Raw genomic sequence first — 25,161 nt, forward strand, 5'->3', positions numbered from 1 at the left:
TTGCTGTGACGTCACAGTTTTGTCTTGATTTGACCAGCCACTCTATTTCTTTTTATTTGACGGCGAAGAAATACGGTGCCTACAGTGAGTGTTCAGTGTAAGAAACAGACGGAAAAGCGTAGTGAGAGTGGAAAGAATAATCAACAATGCAAATGCAGCAATGACTCGCATGAATGTCAGACGGGAATTGTAAATACGCGTTAATACCGCACCTCGTCGCAGCTATTTTCCTATGTCCTCATCAATAAAACGGGACATTTCATCACCGTATGCATTAGATGTACTGCATGCCCGTCTAAGACGCGGCGCTAAGTAGTCAGGGCAAACCTGCTGAGCTGCTCTGAATGTTGTGCAGAATCGCGCAAAAAAAAAAAAAAAAAACTTTCTTAGGTTCTTACTGTGAAGGGGCCGGCAATAGTAGGATGTTTGCATGAGAAGAAAATGTTTTCACTGGCTCGCTACAACCAAAAATAACACCTGCACCTGTACATTCACCCATAACGAATTGATACAGGCCATTCAGCAGCGCTGCATGTAATTTCTGGCGCCAATTTGTGGCAGCTGTACTTCACAATTAGAACTTGATGAGAATACTTACTCTTGCTGCGGTTTGTCGCACTCGAGGAGGGCAATTATGCTGGAGCCAGGAGGTTGTTGAGAGTAAGGTAGGTCGTAGAACCATGGCTGCCAAAAACACAAATAAACAACACCTGCTTTCATACTGAGCAATACTGGGTTTATAAGAGGGCAAGTAAAACAACGGTAAAGACATGAACAAAAAAGTGCAAGTATCAAATTGCAAAGACACGTAGGGCTTGCAACCTGAAATTATAAAAGCCAAGCTTAGTTTGCGAACTTCCCCGTGGGTAAACGTGCCATTGTGGTCACTTTTCGCGGCATGTCTCTGTGAGAACATGCTACTTTCATTGCCCGACGAGCTGGTGGAGAGTAGAGGGAGCGCAGCAAGCGGAAAAGTTAAAGGGAAGGAAGTTGTGTACGAGTTTGCATCACAATCTCAGGCTGAAATTCGAAGCTGCCCGCGTAAGATTTCAGCCCGCGCTACCGATTTGAACTTCCCTTCCACCCTGCATCTCCTTTCACTTTTTCACTGATGCTCGCACGCGGTTCTCTTTCTCGCTAGACTTACTCTGAAGTTCGACCGGGCCAAGAACGTCGCCTCCGGCTGCTCGTCGGTCGGAGCGCAGAATTTCTGGCGAGCCAGCTGTTAGAACAACCGCCCGGCTCTTCCCTCGACAGCTCCGCCTTCAAGCACCTGCTAACGCTCTTCGAAGATGCGGGGCTGTTGTGCAATTTGTAAATGCGCAGACTGCCCGCATTTGACAGCCAAGGGTTCTGTGTCCACGTCTGCTTTCTTTCTCTGCTCTTGTGTGCCTGCTATGTATGGCTTGGCTTTTCCAAGGCGATGAGCGACGATCCCTGAAGGGTTGCAGATAGTATCACCATTTCGTCTTCATCAGCACTCTCTCGATGAAGATGTCTTTTCCGGGATATGTCTCGAAGGTGACGCATCAAAAGGTGCCATCGCTCGAGAATATCGCCCCTGAATAGGACCTACCTCTGCTTTTTGTAAGGCCTTCGCTTTGGGTGGCCTTTCCGAGGATGTACGGGACGCATTGGTCATTTTCCTCGTGGTGCGTTGTCTTGCTTTGTCTCATCAGAGAGTTGCTTACATCAATTTCAACCGTACACGGGATCAGTAGCCTATTTTTACGTGCAAGTGTGCGTGTTGTTTTAGTTACTCTGTTCTATTTATTATATACACCGCATGCCTTTCGAGAGCTCCACATAAGAGTTATACTTATTTCCCTTGAGGCGCCTACGGATAGAGTGCTTCCTCGGAATATACGAAACAAAATGAAAAAGAAAAACTACGAGCATACCGTACCCAATCCGGTGTTTTCCCAAAGAAGATTTTTTTGGAAGACTAATTGCTAGTTCCGTTTTGTCTTTTAGAACCTTGGAGATAGTTATTTCTATGACGAAATAGGGGCAGTGACATTGCAGTGCACCTCCAATATTTAGATCTTGAATATACCTCCTAATGGCTGATTGCCGAAACTGCACATCCATATTCAATCTACAGATGTCACAACCTATCATACGAGCAGCCGCGGTGCAAGACGCGAGTTTCCCGGCAGTCAAGGCCGGCGGTGCCATTTCTATCGAGTGACTTTGTGGCTGCCCTATAGTTATAGCTACAAACGCACGATCTCATTATTATGTTCCAACGTCACATGCCCCGAAAGTTCACTAAGATGCGAAATGGAAGCGGGAGCTGAGCGAGTGTACTCTTATTTGCACGCTTCCGTTTTCGCGATCAGCTGGATGACGACTCGGCAGAAAACTTGACTGCATGGAAGGCTGACACCCGGCCAAGAGCTGATGCGAATGGCAAGATAAAGCATTGTAGCATCCGTATATTTATTCTATCGCCACACTTCGACGTGAAGTTGGAAATAGAGGTGTCAGTTGTGGGCGGCTACGTGACGGGCGGGCTAGAGATAAGGGTTGAAATGGTTTTAATGCGATTACCATTTTCACAGTACTTCACCCGCTTTTCGAGGGCTGTCCGAGGATCTATGTCCCTAACCGTTTCCTGCCAACTTGAGTCGCTGGATATGTGGCATTGGGTATGTGCCGCTGCTTGACGAACCTGTTTGACATCAACTTGAAGCACTGGGTATGTGCTACATGGCTTGTGTGCAGCCCTTCAATGAATCGGGTGCTAACTTGGGTCAGTGGTAATGTGGCGCTAGGTATTTGCTGATCTTCGATTACTCTGAGACCGACTCGGTAAACTGAGCATGCGTCACTTCGTATACTGTGCACTTTTATGAGATCACTCAATTCGTTTCACAGCAACTTGTGTTACTGTTTAGGTCCGACTGCTTAAGAGCCGCTCTTCAAATAATCTCTTTCGCCCGAGCTTCGGTCAATGAGCACGTGAAAATAGGCATGTACCACACTTCAATTACCATGTTCGATGTCGATGGCAGCAGCTGGGAATGTGCAAGTGGGTATGCGCCACTGTTACGCGAAACTCTACAACCACTTCGGTCAGTGCAGGAGGCCAAGGAGGAAAAGCATTTTATGCGTTGCATATTGCAATAACTCAGTGCAGCCCTTGGGCGCCGCCGGGCAGCCACCATTGACCTTTAGCGCAACCACGTCACGTTACGTCACGACAGCCGGAGGAAAAGCTGGGCCCGAACTCGCGCAGTCGAGCGCGGCCGCAGCCACCACCTGACTCCCGCTCCTCCCGCTAGGGGCGCTGCGCCGGCGCGTGACGTCCCGGAGGAAAAGCTGGGCCCCAACTGGCGCGGTCGCGCGCGGCCGCAGCCACCACCTGATCACGCAATACGCTACGCATTCTTGGCTTAACCAAGCTAAGCCTGGCCATTTTTTGGAAAAAAATGCACCGGAACACATCTCACGGTGACTAGGTCTGGTATTGCGTTAGCATTCAGTTTCTGGAGGAGCAGGAAAAAATATGCTGCTGAAATGCACGCTAAAAAATGCCTCGTTTAAATGCAAGAACCAACTGCTTTATTCCAAAAGCCAAACGCTCGCTCCCCTCGCGCTTTTGCGGCCTTCGTCTTCGTCGGTGCTTCGTCACATCGGTACTGCGGCAGTGTGACTTGATTTTGTGCGCACAAGTTTGCCCAATAAAAGTTCACTTCTTCGTACATAGTTTTGCTGCTGTTTCTCTGACGGTCACTACAAGTTCACATCTGGTGGAGCTGCTTCTGTATTCATGTACCGGACACACCCGCAAAGCCTCGATCCAAGCTTGTAGCCCAAGGACATCCTTCACGTCATCATGCACCAGCGTACTATCGGCTGGCAACCACAATTGCGGTTGGAGCACAGTATTCTTCCTGATCTGACAAGGAAGATCGTGAGCAAGTCAACTGCCACAATGACGGACAAAGCATTCTCAGAATCCACCGTACTGAAGAAGCCCTAGGAGCCACCGACCTTCCGTGCAGCTTCGTCAGAAGACCGGCAAACTTGGCTTGAGACTTTTGAAAGAATCAAAGCCTTGAACAACGGGAATGCTGGGGATAAATTTCACCATGTATGCTTGTTCTCGAAAGATGCCGCGAGGACTTGGTTCAAGAACCGCGAGTCGAACCTTACAACGTGGCACCTGTTCCGCAATTACTTCGTGAGGGTCTGCACTAGCATTGCCCGAAAAAAAAAGCTGTAGTTCTAGAGGAAGCACGAGTGCGGTCTACCTAACCAGAAGGTTACCTTTATTGAAGAAATGGCTCGTCTTTTCTTCCACGCGAACTAGGAATTAAATGTTAGAGAAGAAAGCTCGTATACTCATGCGTGATGTGAAGCAAGCACTTTTGGCCAGAATACAAAATCCACCGATGACCACGGAAGTATATCGTTGTAAGACCACAAACTTCTAGAAAAAACTCGTAATGCGGAACTGGCAAATCAACCGCTGCACGCTGACAACGAAATCAATTGCCACTGACGAGACGCGCGAGACCATCAGAGCCGCCGTGAGAGAGGAACATCAGGATTTGTTCCTTTCGTCGAAGCTTCAAGTGACATCGATTAGAGCGTGTTTTGTAAACGTATTCTGGAAATCTGATCTTTGTAACTAATGTAAATGTGACCCATTGTATTTGTATATCCTAATAGATTAGCGCTTCCATATGTTGACTTACTGCTGCCGTGTGATGGCCTTCAGGCACATTCAAACTGCATGTCGCAGCACTTCGCCTGGAAAACCCCCAACAAGTTTTGTTGGAAATAAAACATTTGATTGATTGATTGATTTGATTACCAACCTCGTACGCGACACGATCAAGCAGCGGCTATGAGACCCTGAGCCCACGTAGCCAAAGCCAGAACCGCTGAGCTATGCCGCTGCCACACCTCGCCCCATCCATCTTTAGTGTCCGCGTTAGGTCGCGCTGCAATTCCGCTGCCAGACGCCGCTTCCACCGCCACTGCAGCGAGCCCACAAGTCAGTCAGCCGTAGCAACTCCCCTAGGAAGACGGATTTGGCACGCCCTGAACCACTGCCCGCTATGCTATTGCTGCGGGGAAGCGGGCCACATCTACCGCCGATGCCGAAAACTGCGATATGGGCCTACGAGGGTTAGGAAGAAAGAAATAATTCTTTTCTTTTGTATCTTCACAGAAACGATGAGAAGTGCAAAAGGCATCGACAGCTGACAGAGGCGCCTGCTCTGTTAAAGAACTTCGCTGTTAATGCACCGCGTTCACAGCTTTCCGAATTACCACATGGCATCGCCGACTACACCCCCTCAACGCAGTGCACACCCCGGCGTCCTTCGCGTTCGCCGTGACCAGGACGCTACCTGTTGCCAAAGCGTCAACCGTACACAGGAACAGCCCGTTGGTGATCCGTAAGCCGATATCTGAAAAACTAAAAGAAGCAACTGATTGATGTGTGGTTGGTGTACGCCGAAATGCGGAAGATCCTCCGCGGCCGAAGATGACCCTTCAAAATCTATGTCGACGATGTATCTATGACGCGCCGCTATCTTGGTGAAGCTTGAAAGCCAATAATACGCCAACAAAAGAGGACCTCGGGACGCGACGTACAGGTCAACGCGACACATCCGTTATCAGACGGCAAGACTTAACTGCAACCCAAGACACAGGGCCACCAACCTCGACGTGCTTCCCGACAGCCACACAGTACCAGCTTTAGTGGACACAGGAGCCGGCTACTTCGTGATCAGTGGGTCCTTTGCCGCCAAGCTGAAGAATTTCATGACTACATGGGAAGACCCTAAAATACGGACACCTGGAGGACACCTGATAACGCAGACAGGAATCTGTATGGCAAGAATTAGCGTTCATATTTGATGGTTGTCGTATGCGAATAAGTGCCGTGGTAGGAGAAGAGAAAAAGAGAACGACACAGAGTGTACTTGTGGAGGCGAATCCAGTGTTGAATGGAAGACGAAGACGTCAAGGAGCATCAAGCACGAGAACGCATGACACAAAAAGATAAAACAAAAAGAAGGGGACCTAATAGAGAAAGTACAATGAGTTCCTAGGGGCCAATCAGGCAAGGAGAAATCGGCCAGAGCGGCAGAAAAGCGACGCGTGCAAGAAGGGCGGAGTCTTCCAGGATGCAACGCAAGGCTGAAAAACGGCCGCGGGACCGCGAGTTGAAGACGGGCCATCGGATTCCGCACCTGAGACTCCATGGCTTCACCCATCCGGGGCCCCCTGCGAATCAGTTTTCAGGCGTTTCTGCTTTACACGAGCGTAGACTGCTACCCGAGGCCGACAACTTCGGCGCCCGCAGGCAGAGTGCGAGCCGTGAGGCTACGAGTCCGAGTTTTCACGAAACTGCCTGCCCGGAATACCACTTCCGTCTGCCCGTTCCGCGAGGGCGCCCTGTGTTATCTGTCCAAACCGCAGCTGTCACGCTCTGGTTGCTGGCTCATCGGTCAACTACACCGACACTGTGGGGAGACAAACGCCATTTCTTTCACCGCCTCGAATTCACGCCTCCTCGTCAAACATTTTGGCGCATTCACACTCATAGCGTGCTACTTTCATAACTTTGAGTGTATGTTATTTCTTATTGTGAATCTTTCATTGGGTGTTTATTTTACGCGTTTGTCTCCGCACCAGCTGCAATAAATGTTTTGAGTGCGTTTTGCAACAAAACAACTTTGTATTCAATTGAGATCTCGGATACACAGTCTCAGGGAGTCATCTCCGTAAATTAAACAAAGTATGCATCGCAACATGACCGCACGTGCCCTGTAGCCTTCGTTGCCCTTCAGCAGTGCTGGTGCGATTTGATTCTCGACATGGACTTCCGGAATCAGCATGGAACGGTCATCAAACTGGAGTCCAAGTTTGTAACACTACTGTAGACCAAGCCATACCGCCAGATAGGTCTCTAGGTCACCATGGCGTGAAAGTCCTCCGAGATCAAGTCCGCATGCCGTCTTACTCTAGTGTCATCATTTTTGTCAGCACAGAAACAGCCGCAAACATAGAAGGTGTCGTCTAGGGCGACCAACATCTACGCACCAACCCTGAAATTTAGTCCCAAGAGGCATTGCTCGACTGGACGGAAGAAAATTGAAGATGATGCTGGCAAAGTTGAGCTAGCAGAAAAACACCTCAACAAGGGCACGATGATCGCACACATCTAGGAAATTGTTGCAAGAAGCGATGCGCTTGTTATTTCGAATCCTGCTGCATCCACCTCGACGGCCTTTGTTCCTGAAGCAGTGTTCTACATCAATCCAAGGCTTTCAAGGCATAAGGAAGAACTAATCAAGGGCCTCCTCTAGTAGTCAAGGGCTTCTTTTTATCGACATCAAGGATACGACAAATATCAGCTGGTAAGCATTACATAATAACCAAGGAATTCGCCCGAACACTCCGGCAAAGCCACGGACGAAAAGCATCGCGACTTCAACAGCGGTTTCGCGGGGTACAGATTTGTTCTCGGCATAACGAGTTAGATAGTCGGTTGCGATGATTATCCATGTGTTCTACGAAGCTGACGCAGGGAACGGACCTAGGAGATCCATTTCTATTGGTTTGAATGGTGGTGGAGGTGGATCTATAGGTTTGAGCAGACCAGAAAGTTGGACTGGTGGTGTTTTACGTCTCTTACAGTCACGACAGGTCTTCCTATAGTGCTGAACCGATGGAAATAGCAGTCATCACTGGAATTTCTTGCGTGTGCTCGCAAGAAATACTAGTGACTACTAGTGTTCTGGTGAAGCCTAAGTGTCCGGCACGGAAGTCGTCGTGACATGCCTGCAGAACTTCGTGCACAGCTGCAGAGAAGACAAGGGACGTTTGCTTGCTGTTGTCAAAGGTCTTCTCGTGGGGTACCGTGCTCCGCAGGCTGTATGATGTCAGTCTTCCTGACAGCAGGCGCAGCATCCAGACGGACAGCGCGAGCCCAGAGGGCGCTCCAGATCCAGAGGGAGCTCGGGATCCCGATTGGCCAGCAGAGGTCGCAGGAGCCGCTCCCGCACACCCGGGAGCCGGGGCCGCTCCACCTCGGGCGTGCGCTTCGCACCCGCGGCCGGAGCTAACAGCTGGGCCCAGCGAGTCAAGGCGACAACGGGATGCCAGGCCTCGGCAACGGCAGGGACGCTGCCCACTAACTCCGGGCCACTGAGGGACCAATCTCAGGTGAGCTTGCAAGCGCGGCCAGAGAATACTGTACACAAAGACATCTTAGAGAGAATCAAAGCACTCGAGCACGAAAACGCTCAACTTAGACGCACAATGACAGAACTGGCTAACGAGAATAGATTGCTTAAAACGCAAATTAGCTCACCAACTGCACATACACAGGACATGCACATGGACACTTCACCCAGTCCGAATCCCTCCAGCGTAGCGGAATCAGAAACGACTAGTCAAAGCCCACCCGCGGGCATACCAGTTACCAAGAAACGCAAGGCAAAGACCACGGAATGCGACACGCCTGCCAAGGACATAGACGGTAAATTGGACAAGATCCTTAGTACCCTAGGTCAACTACAATTCGATGTCGAGTCACTAAAGAAGGGGCACGACATACTAGTAGAGGCGGTCGATGGCCTAACGAGCAGGGTAGAAGTGATGGAGAAGGGCTTCGGTGCCAGGATCGAGGGCCTCGAGAGGACCGTCTTCACTCACTCCGCGGCACCGGTCAACTCCCCTGCCTCCCCCATGGTCAGAAGGAACACTGCAAAAAGCGATATCGTCACAACCAAAATGGCGGTAAAGTCCGCAACCATAGTAGAAAGCAAAAATGGAGAAGGCAAATAAGCGAGAACCAGCCGAAAGGCGCCAAGCGCAAACGAACAATCAAGGCAAGCTTATAATCTGGCAATGGAATTGTCGCGGGTTCCGAAACAAGAAATCGGTCTTGCAACAGCACATCAGCCACACTACAGACAAGCCGGACATCATACTCATTCAAGAGACCAACACCGACACACCCACACTTCCGGGATATGAAACAATTGCCGTTCCACAAACAAAAGCCTGCAGCGGCGTAGCGACGTTTGTCAGTAACAGGCTCGCGTGGGCCGAAATTGACAGAAGCAATCCGGACAGCAAATGCGAGCACTTGTTCATCGAAGTCTTTCCCAAAGGCAAGAAGGCTAAGAGCATACTAGCACTGAACACGTACAGCAGCCCGAACCACAGAACGCAAAGTTTCAGAACACTGTTGAAGAAGGCCAGGCACAAAGCCGGGGACAACCCACTGATTATTGCCGGAGATTTCAACGCCCCAAACGTAGAATGGGGCTACGGCATCACCAGCGCCAAAGGCAGAAATCTGGCCAGCGATGCGGAAGAGATGGGCCTCAACCTTATCACGTCCGCGCTCTACCCTACCAGGATGGGCAACTCGGTCTCGAGGGACACCACCCCAGACCTCACGTTCGTTCTCAACACCGAGGGGGCCACCTGGCATAATACCGGCGAAGACCTCGGCAGCGACCATTACATTGTGGAAACGTCAAAGCAATCGCCTTGACACCACTACGAAAGTGGAGATACACGGATTGGGATGCGTTTAGACAGATAAGAAAGGAACGTACCGACAAGCCCGCTACACTAGAACAGTGGACGCAAGAACTAAAGGAGGACGCCCGCAACGCGACCATGCTGGAAGCGAAAAGATCCATACTGCAGAGATGGCGTACCCAGCGACTCAATAGAAGACTTAGGAAAAAGATTGCACTACTGAACAAGGACATTGAGCACCACTGTGTAGTTCTCTCCAACCAACAATGGGACGAAGTATGTGCAAGGGCCGATGGCAGCGTGACATATGGAAAAACTTGGAACCTACTCAAACACCTTCTTAACAAAGGTCAAACCAGGAGCTCCCAGACCAAGGCGGCTGACAAGATAGCGAAACGTGAACTCAAAAACTCCAACGAGAAGAAAATGGCAAGACTTGCCGAAAGATACATGTCACTCTCGAGCAGCGAGGAAAACGAGGCCGAGGCATCCGGTTCCCCGTACACGGGAGCGGACAACCCCGACCTCGATGAACCCTTCACCCTGGAAGAAATCAGGACCGTCCTTCAAAACTTGAATGGCACATCGGCCCCAGGTCCGGACGGTATTAGTAACAAGGCCCTTCGTAACTTGGACGAAGACTCCGTCCAGTTCCTAGCGGATCAAATCAATCAGGTCTGGGCTTCCGGCAGGGTCCCACCGGAATGGAAGAACGCCACCACGGTTCTCATTCCAAAGCCCAACAAGCCCTCGGGCGTCGAGAACCTCAGACCCATATCACTGACGTCGTGCGTGGGTAAGGCGGCGGAACACGCCATTCAAAACAGAATCTCCAGATTCCTCGAAACCAAGGGGCTGTTACCACACACCCTCATCGGATTTAGACCCGGTCTATCAACTCAAGACACCATGATTTTAATCAAGCACCAAATCATTGATGACCCCATTAGAAACGCCAAGGCCATTCTTGGGTTGGATCTAGAGAAAGCGTTCGATAACCTCTCTCACCAATACATTGTGGACACCATTTCCGAACTCAACCTCGGAGCTAGGTTCCACTCGTACGTCAAGTCATTCTTGGATAACAGGACGGCTACGCTCCGATTTGCCGACCTCTCCACGGAGACACTCTCGCTGGGGAGCAGGGGCACCCCCCAAGGCTCGGTCATCTCCCCTATGCTTTTCAACCTTGCCATGGCGGGACTTGCTGAGAAACTAGGGCAGATCCATGGGCTCGAGCATACCATATACGCAGATGACATCACCATGTGGGTGTCCAAAGGAACCCCGGGCATGGTGCAGGACATCTTGCAAGAAGCAGTGAACGCCATAGAAGAATTTCTCATTCCCACAGGACTCAGATGCTCGCCTACCAAGTCGGAGCTGCTCGTTCGCAGACCCACGCAGAAAGGCCGCAGGCCATACTCGTCAGACTTCGACTATAATCAAGAAATTATCGTACGAACCACTTCGGGACACGCCATACCGTGCGTCGACAAAATCAGAGTCCTGGGTATGATCGTAGAGACTAAAGACGTCAATGCCTCTACGGTTCAGAAGCTCATCACCAAAACCAACAACGCTATTGGACTCATCAGAAGAATTGCCAATAGACACAGGGGCCTCAAGGAACATAACCTCATCAAACTCATACACGCGTTCGTCACCTGTCACTTCGCATACGTTGCGGCAATGCTCAATTGGACACGATCCGAAAGAGACAGACTGAATGCCCAAATCAGAAAGGTCACCAAGCAAGCCCTCGGCATTCCAACCAGCACCAGCAACGAGAAGCTGGGGCACCTGGGCATGCACAACACCCTGGAAGAAATTGCCGAAGCCCAGCAGCGCGCCCAGCTTGCTAGGCTTTCGACGACGCCTCCGGGGCGCACGATCCTAGAGAAGCTAGGCTTTGCACAAGGACACATAGAAAAAGACTTTGCGGACCTCCCACGGGACATACGCGCCAGGATCACGGTCCGCCCTATACCCAGAAACGTACACCCCGAAAACAACAGGGGCAGACGACAAGCGAGAGGACAATTCCTTCTTAACCAAGCCTTGGCGAACCGTGAACGCTCAGCTTTTGTGGACGCGGCGGCATACACGGGAAACAAAGCTTTCGCAGTGGCGGTTGTGGACGGCCGCGGATCCACAAGATATGCAGCCACGGTAATTGCAAGGAAGCCTGAACAGGCCGAACAGGTTGCGATCGCTGTTGCGCTCACCGACGACAATCTTTCCCATATCTACAGCGACTCCATAGCCGCTATCAGAGCTTTCCAGAAGGGCACGGTCTGCGCACAGGCTCTCAAAATTGTTTCAAAGAAAGAGATTAAGAAACACTTCATATACTGGTTCCCGGCACACTTAGGACCAAAGCTCGACGACGTCCCCAACCTTAACGAGGCGGCACACGAGGCTGCGCGCGCGCTTACAGACCGCGCGGCTTCACCCGACCACTCGGAGAATAAGGACGCGCCCACTACATACAACGAAGTCACTAAACACTACTACCTACAACGCAGACAATATAGCACGCCACACCGCACGCTCACTCGAGCTCAAGCAGTTACACTCAGAATGCTACAAACAGACACATACCCCACTCAAAACAGATTACACCATTACATGCCTGAGCTCTACGACAAGTCTTATTGCACCAATTGCAATACATCCCTTAACGTTTATCATTTACTCTGGCCGTGCTCGCAAGCTCACGTAAACTACGAACAGGACAAGCGCAAGTTTGAAGAGGCAATCCGGAGCGAAGAACTCGCTCCCCAACTCTGGGCCGTCCAGCAGGTCCACGACGCCGCCAGGAAACTCAACCTCCCGGTTCCGTCGTGGGAGACGCCCACTCCATGAGAGCCCGCAGCTCTCGTGGCCTGCAGGACCTGAATAAAGTTGATTTCCTTCCTTCCTTCCCAAATAAAAGGAAGTAGTTCTATGTACGCACATTGTCGGTAAGCCATCCGTACAGCGTCCGTAAGACAAAGAAACGGTAAATCTTGTTCTGGTGTGTGGTGACGTCAGTAGAAGAGGAGCATATGTCAGGCAGTCAGCATCGCTGTGCTTTGGTGTAGATCTGTAGACGACAGTTATGCCACACTCCTGAAGGCGGAGGCTACAACGAGTGAGGCAGCCTGATGAATGCCTGACATTGGTAGCCAACAAAGTGAATAGTTCGGCGCTATAAGCTAAAGCTCTTCTAAACTCTTCTATTCCAATTCTGCAGTCGGTCCTCGACGATTGGTCAGAAAGTTTTCATGCCACCCACACTGCGCTTGTCTCTCACGCGACGTCACCAAAACCGCGAACATCCCCCATATGATAAGGTACGTGCACGTTGATTATCATTGTGTAGGCCGGACAAAAGAAAAATAATAATTTCTGAACAATACTTGTTGCTGGGACATAGTTGGTTTATGTTATTTCCCGAAGAAGCTACCAAGGAACGATAAAAGCTTTAGGATAGGAGAAAGCGCGGAAAGAACGTGGACTGAACGCTCGCTATTTCCGGTCCTAAAGCTTTTTCCACCCTTGCTTGCGTCCTAACGCCGAAGAATAATTTCTGATTCGACGCATGTTTCTCCATTAGCGAAAAGGCCGCGTTTGACGAAGTCCTGCAGCTCAAGCGTTTTCGTGCTAAGACCACTACGCCTGTCCATCAAGCGACGTCCTGCAACCGCAACAACTCACCGCATAAAGTAACGGGTACGGGCAACTTCGCCTTTCATTTCTGGCTAGCCGTGGAGTACCCCGCTCCGAAAAGAACGGAAGATAGCTACCCGCGGATCGGCATGGCGCTGGCTACTGGGAGCTGCCGGAAAGCATGAATTTACTTGTAAAAAATAAAGAAATTGGCTTGTCACTAAACGTTATCAAGACCTTTCGGCACGTTTAAAATATCGCTTTGCCAAATCTTCTTTGTTGAGGGTCCATTTTAGTGGCAGCCTAAATTAAGGGAAGTGGACCAATCGCAGATGCCGGTACCACCCTCCTCATCCAGTTATCTAAATTCACACTGCTGGATCGGTCCTATCGAAGCTCTCTCTACTTCAGCGGGCTCCTTGCCTCTTGTCAGTCCGTTAGAAAACAAAACCTGCTTAATGGCGACAATGCTATTCGCTTTGAAAGCAAAAAAGTGACACGCTGTAGGCAAGAAGCGCATTTGATTGGTCTTTTCAAGCAGCGCTGCTGTTTACCGCCCGATCCTTTCGTCAGTATTTACCTAAATTGGACGTCAGGAGATTCGAATAAAAACAGATTGGAAGAGTTTTACGTTAAAGGGTCCATGGTCGCTGACCGCTTGAAATGGAGCACCCTACAGAGATGGGTGAAACTTGCTTATCCTCCAAACGAATGCTAAGCATTCCATTCAGACGGGCGAGTAGTTAGCCTCTGACTTTATGAGAGTAAGGCTCGCGTAAGCGATTGCACGTTCTGTATCACCTTGCCATTGAACACGAGCGGTTTCCATTCCATGGTTCTTGGCGTCTGTCTGAATTTCAGTTTCAATAGCATCGTCAAAATGCGCGAGCACCATAGGTGTTTGAAGTCGTTTGCATAATTCTGCGAACTACTCTTCTTGGACTTCCGTCCAGACAAAGGGCACATTGTGGCGCGTTAATTCCGTGAAAGGCTCAGCGATTTTGGAGAGACCTTCAACGAAACGACGGTAGTAGGCGCAGAGCCCCCGAAAACGTTCTATAGCCGTCATGCTCTTAGGACCAGGAAACACAGAAAAGCGGACAGCGTCTCAGGATCATGCCGAAGGTCCAGGGGGCTGGCCACGTTTCCCGGTAACTTCTGTTCGTGAGAGGCAAAGTCACATTCAGGCTTGACGGTGATACTTGCCTTGTAGATAACACAAAAATTATCTTCAGTCGTGCCAGATGTTGATCAAACGTGCTTGAAAACATCACGACGTAGTCCATGTAGACCAGGCACGTCTACCAGTTAAGTTCAGTCAGTACAGTGTCCAGCATTGGTTGGATTGTTTCCGGAGTGGAACATAGGTCAAATGGGAGGACTTTGAGCGCATGTAGTCCGACACGGGTCACGAATGCAGTTTTCTCGCGGTATCGCTCGTCGACATCGATATGAAAGTAGCGTTACTTGAGATCTAACGAGGTAAAAATAAATTTGTTAGCAAGGAATAACTGGCCGAGAATGGGGTAGCAAGATCAGGCGCGAAGTGAAACCCTCCGCGCAGTAGGTTTTACTGCCTCTACGCAGAGACAGTAAAAACTAGAAATGAGGAGTGAGCACATTTTGAAAAATGGCGGGTCAGTTTAGGTGGTGTTGTGCCCGTACAACGAGCCCGGATTCCGAATCTACAAGATGCAGAATTTATCCTGCGAACGCCCTTTGGACAAACCCGGTGCTGCGCCGGAAGGCACAGCGCCCTAACGCTCCCTTGACAAGTCAAGATGTTGCGCCGCCAGGCAGTGGCATCCTTTGGAGGAGCACCGGTGAGTGACATCTCCAAACGTGCAACAAAGTGCTAGACAGCCCGGCGCCGTATTTCCTTTCCCCTGGAGGTCACCGCGCGCGGCAAACTTGAAGCGTGTGGCCAGCGCGGTCGCTGGTTGGCCTTCTTGGACGACCGTTGAGTGCTGGCTTTGTATTGGGCTGTTTGAGTGACAATCTTTTCTCGGGGCTTTATAAGCCCCAACGCTGCTGCCTGGAGAACTGGATCCAGCGAACCACCGTGAGCCGAGTGCCGCTCTCGAGTGGAGTGAGATGTTGTTACGCGTTGGAGCCTCGCCGGACGTCTGATTCAAGAAAGTTAATCATATTAACCTGCTGATTGTCATAAAAAGCACAGGTATATGCTACTTTAAATCGCAGTAAAGATACTGAACACAAGTTCCAACGTAGATAAAGTATTAATCAATTGAAGGAAAAACTGATTGATATGATGTGTCCAAAATAAGTCATTAAATGTAGATAACCTATTATTCAATTGAAGGAAAAAACTGATTGATATGATGTGTCTAAAATATGTCTAAAATAAGTATTTAAATGCCTCACACTGTGTTAAAGTTCAGTTGTTAAGGGAATAAAAAGGTACTGCATAATCACGTCATTGGTGAAAGCACACGTGACAAGACTTACTGACATTGAGAGAAATGCATAATTTGCTGCACCATGCCTGAATTTGGCGGAGGTCTTGCTGAAGAGCGGAGCAGTCTAAAGCATTCGTTATTTCGCGGTTTAAAACGCAATCATCTTGAAAAGGCCTATGATGGATGATAGGCTATGTGGAAGACCATTAATACGAGTATATATATGATATTTCTTTGTGTTCTGGCGTTACGTAGCGCTTAGGAACTTGAATGGCTTGCGTTATTTCGTCTCGCGCCATCTCGCCGCGCTGTCTCGTCGCACTATCTAGTCTCGCTTGCCTTATCTTGTCTCGGCAAAGAGGGTCGCGCGACCAAGGCATCAACCGCCTGCATTTTCCGGAGTTCCTCCCTCATGACAGCTCTCAATCAGTTCTGTAATGCCGCCTCCCAGTATCAGGTTATGGATGCCACTCTAAAGTGCAGTCACGTTTCAGCTGTACTGTCTGGGGCATTGTTGTAGTGCCTTTTCCATTGCAGTGGCTTCAACAAGAAAGTCCGCAAATGTAGTCGGTAGGTTGCGGATCAGGCCGGCAAGGATTTCCGGCTTTATACTTCGAATTAGGTGTCGCAGTTCTTTGACTTCGAGCAATGAAGCGTCTGCATGCTTGAAAAGCCGAGCCAAGTCTTCAATGTATGTGTTGACGCTCTCTTCGGGAGCTTGAATTCTTGCATGGATCGCCAACCCCGCTCTCTACTTTCTGTCCGCGCTGGAATGTGCGGCGAAATGAGAGTGTACATGCTATATATATATTGACACGTGTACTTATCTTTATCAGGCGACCACGTTTCGCCGCTTAACAAATGTAATCGCACAGCGAGGAACGCGCCTGCATGTATCCGACGTTTCTGGAAAGTTATCGATGCTTCTACCCGGCTGTCTGTTCTCGCCGAACCTTGTGTTATCTGATTCCATCGCGTAACGCAAATGGTGTAGAACATTGTGGAAGGCACGCGGGTCCGAACGATTAGTCTGGAACATTCGACGACTGCTCTATAAAAGCCGACGCGCTTCACCCGCTGAGCAGATTTCCGACGATCGCCGACCGTGTTCGCCGCTATCGTTGTGCTATAAGTGTAGCCTGTTTTTGTGGGCACAGGTTCGCCCAATAAAAGCTAGTTTTGTGTTTCACTGTATTGCTTCTTTCTTTACCGTCACTACCACGTGACATCTGGTGGAGGTGCTTTACGTCCATGTACCGGACGCCCCCGACAAGCCGTAATCCAAGCCCAGACCGCAAAGACAACACCAGCGCCGTCCCGGAACATCGAGCAAGCCGCCGTCTTCAACAGCTGCCCCCGGAGCATGGATTTCTACCTGAGAAGACCAAGAAGATTGTGGCCAAGGAAACCCCAATGGCAGCCCCAGCGTCCCCCATCGTGCTGCAGCAGCCCAGGGAGCCTCCAACGTTCCGCGGTTCAACATTCGAAGACCCGGAATCATGGCTGGAAACCTACGAACGGATCGCGACATTCAACAACTGGGACCCCGACGACAAGCTGCGGCATGTCTATTTCGCCTTAGAAGACGCCGCCAGAACTTGGTTTGAGAACAGGGAGTCGACCTTGACAACGTGGGACCTGTTCCGTAGCGCCTTCCTGCGCACCTTTACAAGTGTCGTGCGCAAGGAAAGGGCCGAAGCTATGCTGGACGCCCGAGTGCAGCTACCAAATGAGAACGTTGCCATCTTTACGGAAGAAATGAGCCGTCTGTTCCGCCCCGCCGACCCGGATATGGCCGAGGAAAAGAAAGTACGCCTACTCATGCGTGGTGTGAAGGAAGAACTTTTCGGCGCAATGGTACGAAGCCCACCGACGACCGTAGCAGAGTTCCTTCGTGAGGCCACCGGCATTGAGAAGACACTCGAAATGCGGAACCGGCAATTCAACCCCCGCACAAGCTCTACCCACTACGCAGGATTTCAATCACTGGCCACGGAGGATCTGCGCGAGACCATCAGGGCCATTCTGCGCGAAGAACTGCGCAAGGTCTTGCCTTCGTCGCAGCCTCAAGTGGCCTCTATCGCCGACATCGTGAAAGAAGAGGTGCACCGATCCTTTGGAGTTCCTGAGGTGCAACCAGAACCACCGCAGCCGGAAGCAATGACCTACGCCGCCGCCGTCGCCCGCCGTCAAGGCCCCCCTGCGCGACCGCGCCAAGGTCCTGCAACACCGCAATTCCGTCGTCCGCCGCCGCCGCCGCCAGCGCGCCCACCCGTCGCCCAGCGCACCTATGCGAGGAAGACGGACATTTGGCGAGCCCCCGACCACCGCCCGCTCTGCTGTCACTGCGGAGAAGCCGGCCATGTGTACCGCCGATGCCCATACCGCGACATGGGACTGAGAGGGTTCGCCGTCAACGCGCCGCGTCCACAGCTTGGGGAGCGCCCACGTGACATTGCCGAGTACCTAGCCGCCACTCAGTGGACCTCTCGACGACCGTCCCGTTCGCCGTCACCAGGCCGCTACCTGTCGCCGCAGCGCCGTCCATACACTGGCCCAGCCCGGGGCCGCTCTGCGAGCCCATACCCGGAAAACTAAAAGCAGCAACCGATGGAGGTGCGGTTGCTGTTCGTCGAACTGACAAAGATCCTCCGCCGCCGACGAAGACGACGAAGAGACCATCTCGACGGCATAACGACACGTCGCCGTCCCGACGAAGTCTGGAAGCCAAAACTACACCGACGAAAGACGACTTGACGACGCGACGTTCCAACTTCAGTTCAACACGACGCAGCCGTGACCCAACGCCAAGACCTAACTGCAATGCCAGACAAAGAATAACCGACCTCGACGTGCTTCTCGACGGCCACGCAGTCACTGCCTTAGTCGACACAGGGGCCGATTACTCCGTAATGAGTGGACACATCGCCGCCCAGTTGAAGAAAGTTAAGACCGCATGGGAAGGCCCTCAGATTCGCACCGCTGGAGGACACCTCATCACGCTGACTGGGACCTGCACGGCAAGAATAACCATTCATGACCGGACTTACCCTGCCACCTTCGTTATCCTCCAACAGTGTTCACGAGACGTCATTCTCGGTATGGACTTCCTGGACCAACACGGCGCAATCATCAACCTGAAGTCGAAGTCAGTAACGCTGTCGGAAGATAAAGCAATGCCGCCGGAGAGCCCTCGTAGTCACCACGCCTTGAGTGAGCTCGAAGATCAAGTGAGCATCCCGCCTCGCTGCAGCATTGTTATTTCGGTCAGCACCGAAACACCCGCTGACGTAGAAGGCGTCATCGAAGGCGACCAACGTCTACTGCTAGACCGTGAAATTTGCGTCGCAAGAGGGATCGCTCGACTGCATGGAGGGAAAACTGAAGTGTTGCTGACAAACTTCAGCCAGGAGTTCAAGCACATCAACAAGGGCACGACGATCGCGTACATCGAGGAAATTCTGGAAACAAGTAATGCGTTTGTCCTCTCGGATTCCGCCGCGTCTACCCCGACGACCATGGTTCCCGAACCAGACTACGACATTAATCCAAATCTCCCTATGATTAAGCAACAGCAGCTCAGAAGTCTGCTCCGACGATACAAAGGCTGCTTTTCGACGTCATCGAGGATTCGACAAACACCAGTCGCCAAGCATCGCATAATCACCGAGGAATGCGCTCGACCACTCCGTCAGAGCCCTTACCGAGTTTCGGCGCGAGAACGTGAAGCTATAAGAGAACAAGTCGACGAAATGCTGCGCGACGACATCATCCAGCCGTCGAAAAGCCCGTGGGCATCCCCTGTTGTTCTGGTAAAGAAAAAGGACGGAACCCTACGTTTCTGCGTCGATTATCGTCGTCTGAACAAGATCACGAAGAAGGACGTATACCCCCTCCCACGGATAGACGACGCATTGGATCGGCTCTGCAACGCTAAATATTTCTCGTCGATGGACCTGAAGTCTGGCTATTGGCAAATAGAAGTCGACGAAAGAGATCGCGAAAAGACCGCCTTCATCACCCCAGACGGCCTCTACGAGTTCAAGGTTATGCCATTCGGACTGTGCTCGGCGCCTGCAACGTTCCAGCGCGTGATGGACACGGTTTTAGCAGGATTGAAGTGGCAGACCTGTCTCGTATACTTGGATGACGTCGTCGTCTTCGCCGGAAATTTCGACGTTCACCTTAAGCGGATGGCAACAGTACTAGAGGCCATCAGGTCATCAGGACTTACTCTGAAGCCGGAAAAGTGCCGCTTCGCTTACGAGGAGCTTCTATTTTTAGGCCACGTCATCAGCAAATCTGGAGTCCGCCCCGACCCGCAGAAGACAGCTGCCATAGCAAAGTTCCCACAGCCCATCGACAAGAAGGCAGTGCGTAGATTTCTTGGCATGTGTGCCTACTACAGGCGATTTGTCAAGAACTTTTCACGCATCGCTGAGCCGCTGACGCAGCTAACTAAATGTGACGTCGAGTTCAAGTGGGAAATGCCGCAGGCCGACGCATTTCAAGAACTCAAACGACGCATGCGGTCGCCGCCCGTACTTGCGCACTTCGACGAGCACGCCGATACCGAAATCCACACTGACGCCAGTAGCCTAGGCCTCGGCGCCGTCCTGGTCCAGAGAAAAGATGGACATGAACACGTGATAGCTTACGCTAGCCGGTCGTTGTCAAAAGCGGAAGGCAATTATTCTACAACCGAAAAGGAATGCCTCGCCATCGTTTGGGCTACAGCGAAATTTCGCCCTTACCTATATGGCAGGCCATTCAAAGTCGTCAGCGACCATCAGCCTTGTGTTGGCTAGCGAATTTAAAGGATCCCTCAGGACGGCTGGCACGGTGGAGCCTCAGACTACAAGAATACGACATCACTGTAACATACAAGTCCGGACGAAAACACTCAGACGCCGATTGCCTATCACGCACCCCCATTGACCCACCGCCGCAAGATGACGAGGATGACGACGCCTTCCTTGGAATAATAAGCGCGGAAGACTTCGCCGAACAACAACGAGCGGACCCGGAACTTAAAGGCCTCGTCGATTATTTGGAAGGGCACACCGACGTTGTCCCCAGGGCATTTAAGCGCGAGTTATCTTCCTTCACGCTTCAAGACAGTCTACTCGTGAAGAAGAACTCCACACCAGTCCGCGCCAATTACCTTCTTGTTGTCCCGTCAGGACTTCGTCCAGAAGTATTGCACGCCCTACATGACGATCCGACCGCTGGACACCTCGGATTTTCCCGGACACTATCGAGGATACAAGAAAAGTATTATTGGCCACGCCTGACCGCCGACGTCACTCGTTATGTCAGAACATGCCGAGACTGTCAGCGACGCAAGACACCGCCGACAAGGCCAGCCGGATTACTACAGCCAATCGAGCCTCCGTGCCGACCATTCCAGCAGATCGGGATGGACTTGCTGGGACCCTTTCCGACGTCAATAACCGGAAATAAGTGGATCGTCGTGGCGACGGACTACCTCACCGGCTTCGCTGAAACAAAAGCACTGCCGAAAGGTAGCGCAGCCGAAGTGGCGAAATTCTTTGTCGAAAACATCCTGTTCCGACATGGCGCCCCAGAAGTCCTCATCACCGACCGAGGAACGGCCTTTACAGCGGAGCTCACCCAAGCCATTCTGAAGTACAGTCAGACAAGGCACAGGAGGACAACGGCTTACCACCCGCAGACGAATGGTCTTACGGAGCGGCTGAATAAGACCCTCGCCGACATGCTAGCGATGTACGTCGACGTCGAACACAAGACCTGGGATGCCGTCCTGCCGTACGTAACATTCGCTTATAACACGGCGGTACAAGAAACAACACAGATCACGCCATTCAAGCTGGTCTACGGCAGGAACCCGACGACGACGCTCGACGCCATGCTGCCTCACGTCACTGACGAGGAGAACCTTGACGTCCGTACCTACCTCCAGTGCGCCGAAGAAGCCCGACAGCTCGCCCGCCTGCGAATTAAGAACCAGCAGAGGACCGACAGCCGACACTATAACCTCCGACGACGCTTCGTGGAGTACCAGCCCGGTGACCGTGTTTGGGTTTGGACCCCTATACGCCGACGAGGACTGAGCGAGAAGCTTTTGCGTCGCTATTTCGGACCGTACAAGATCATTCGACGTATTGGCGCACTGGACTATGAGGTCGTGCCAGACGGTATTTCGCTATCACAGCGGCGCCGCTCACGACCTGAAATAGTCCACGTTGTGCGACTCAAGCCCTACTACCAGCGTTAATGAACTTTGTGGCTTCGCGTAACTGACCTTTGGACTTTATTTCTTTTTGTTGTTACTTATGTTTAAGAAGTGTCTTTTTGTGTTTCGCTCTTTTATATTTGTAGCATCGGGACGATGCTTTTTAAGAGGGGGGTATTGACACGTGTACTTATCTTTATCAGGCGACCACGTTTCGCCGCTTAACAAATGTAATCGCACAGCGAGGAACGCGCCTGCATGTATCCGACGTTTCTGGAAAGTTATCGATGCTTCTACCCGGCTGTCTGTTGTCGCCGAACCTTGTGTTATCTGATTCCATCGCGTAACGGGAATGGTGTAGAACATTGTGGAAGGCACGCGGGTCCGAACGATTAGTCTGGAACATTCGACGACTGCTCTATAAAAGCCGACGCGCTTCACCCGCTGAGCAGATTTCCGACGATCGCCGACCGTGTTCGCCGCTATCGTTGTGCTATAAGTGTAGCCTGTTTTTGTGGGCACAGGTTCGCCCAATAAAAGCTAGTTTTGTGTTTCACCGTATTGCTTCTTTCTTCACCGTCACTACCACGTGACTATATATATATATATATATATATATATATATATATATATATATATATATATATATATATATATATAATATACAGTGTGCAGACATTACCGAAGTGAACGATCAGGGGGCGGTGTTTTGATTGCCATTTCTGAAGGCATAAATTCTTACGTTGTCACGATCCAATCAGAGCTTGAATTTCTCTGTAGATGCGTTACCTTAAACCATAAAGATGTCATTGTTTGTGCATGCTATCGGCCTCCGCTTTCCGCCACCATGTTCTGTGATGAACTCTACGATTGTCTGAACATAGTTGTGTCTCGATACATGAAAGCGCCAGTTTTTCTTATGGGTGACTTCAATTTCCCAGGTATTCAGTGGAACGATTCCAACCCCATTGTAGCTACTAATTCAACCGAGTGTATAGCTTTCATTGACCTCTCTTCTACATTGAATCTTTCCCAGCTCGTACAAGAACCACCTCGCGTTACCCATTCATGTGCAAATGTGCTCGACCTTGTGCTCGCCAACTATGCCGATTCTGTCTCTTCCCTAACCCTACTGCCAGATTTAAGTGATAACCTTACAATCCACTTTACTACGCCATCGCGCTCGCACCGCACATCAAAACAGTCGAAAATAGTCTGCGATTACGGGAGAGAAGCCTTTCAAGGCATTAATACTGCTTTGGAAAAGTTCGTTGACGAGTTCTTTCCGCAGCTCTGGGAACGCACAGTGAAAGAGAACTGGCGTTTATTTCAAACGCAAGTCAAAGCGCTCATCGATAAATATATTCCGCTGCGAAGAATATCTAGCAAGAGACGTTCGCCGTGGTTCAACCTATCGTTAAAATGCTTACTAAACAATAAAAAGCGCATGTTCCGCTGCTGCAAGAAATTTCTGACTGACAGAGCAAGGTTGGCTTATCGATCTAGTGCTGCGGAATATAAACGTGCTCTCATCAGTGCTAAACACAATTATTTTCCTTCAACCATTCCTTCTTTACTTACTTCAAGTCCACGCAAATTTTGGAATGTTATCGGCATGCGCGAATCTGACGAAGCTCGCTTGAACAACGATCGAGGATTCTTTGTCTCAAATAAACAGTGCAGTATCTTACTCAATGACACATTCTTATCATCTTTTTCACATGTTGCACCAATAAGCATTCCTATTATTTCTGCATCTGACTCCTTTCAAATGGACCTTATCTTTATCGACGGGGTAGGCATTTTTAAACTCATTCATGTTGCGAAACTTTCATCGTCAGCTGGTAACGATGGTGTTAACTACAAGTTTTTGAAGGACACCCAGATTTATTCATCCATTACACTATCGTGTCTTTTCGCAATCATTGCAGAGCGCCACGTTGCCGCACGACTGGAAGGTGGGAAAGGTGGTTCCGGTGCATAAATGTGGTGATCGTCATAGCCTCCAAAACTACAAGCCTATATCATTAACATCAATTCCATGCAAGCTGCTTGAACATATAATATATTCTAATCTAATGCCGCATCTGAAATGGAACTGTTTGTTCACACCTAATCAGCATGGTTTTCGCAAATACCACTCCTGCGAAACTCAACTGGTGGCGTTTACCAATGATTTGTTTTCCATTTTGGATTGTTCATCATTTGTAGATAGCATTTTTTTAGATTTTGCTAAGGCATTTGATACTGTCTTACATCAACTACTACATTTCAAGCTCAGTAAACTAAATCTTGATACTAATCTGATGGAGTGGATCGAATATTTTTTTTGCAGGGCCCTACTCAGTACGCTTCAAATAATGATTGTGACTCACCTGTATCCCCCGTAAAATCCGGAGTTCACCAAGGCTCCCTACTAGGTCCTCTGCTTTTTGTAATTTATATTAACAACCGTCCTGATTCCACTGACTCACAATTTAGACCCTACACTGATAACTGCCTATTATATAGACAGATATCAAAACCTTCTGATGCAGCCACTCTTCTATCTGATCTGGATAACATCTCTACTTGGTGTCACACCTATTCTATGAAACTAAATATTTGTAAGTGCAAAGCACTGAGAATAACGTGGACGCCTACCCAGTCTTTATGCACATAAATCCTTAATAACTCTTCTTTAATTTCAGTCGCTGATTATAAGTGTCTTGGCGTGTATATTACTGCCAACCTATCATGGAAAACACCCGTTGCACATATCACTAATAATGCTAACCGCACACTTGGTTTCCTTCGCCTTAATTTTTCCCTGGCTCCTGTGTTCCCAAAACTACTTCTGTATAATACTCTTGTGCGCCCGTAACTAAATCTACTTCTATATAATACTCTTGTGCGCCCGTAACTAGAGCATGTCTCTTCCATTTGGGATCCCCACACCAAATCACTCATACATGTCCTCGAATCCATACAAAATCGTTCTGTTCGTTTTATACTTTCTAATTATTCTCGTTCAGCCAGTGTAACGCTTATGAAGAAAACATTAGATATTCCTGACCTTTCCTTACGCCGTCGTATTTCTCGTTTATGCCTCTTTCACAAAATATATTTCACCAATGACTCCCTAAAGCGATCACTTTTGATTGCTCCCACTTACTTTTCATCCCGCATGGACCATCGGTTCAAACTTGGTTTGCCATCTTCAGGACTAATCTTTATTTTGATTCGTTTGTTCTGAAGACACGCGCCGACTGGAACCACCTTCCTGCCTCCGTCGTGTCCATCGCAGTACCCGAAGCCTTCAAGTCTGCTGGATATGATCATCTTCATTAACCTGCCTACTACAAA

General features: G+C 50.1%; 1 protein-coding gene across 1 annotated transcript in view; it reads right to left on the reverse strand.

Moving 5' to 3' along the window:
- Nucleotides 1-25,161, reverse strand: part of LOC142581993 (uncharacterized) — a 257,321-nt gene that overhangs the window by 53,710 nt on the left and 178,450 nt on the right. The window contains exon 7 of the mRNA XM_075691427.1: nucleotides 599-684. Within this exon, the coding sequence (XP_075547542.1) occupies nucleotides 599-684 (86 nt within the window). The remainder of the gene's footprint in view (nucleotides 1-598; nucleotides 685-25,161) is intronic.

This window comes from Dermacentor variabilis, chromosome 5, assembly GCF_050947875.1.
Source record: "Dermacentor variabilis isolate Ectoservices chromosome 5, ASM5094787v1, whole genome shotgun sequence".
NCBI classification, from domain to species: domain Eukaryota; kingdom Metazoa; phylum Arthropoda; class Arachnida; order Ixodida; family Ixodidae; genus Dermacentor; species Dermacentor variabilis.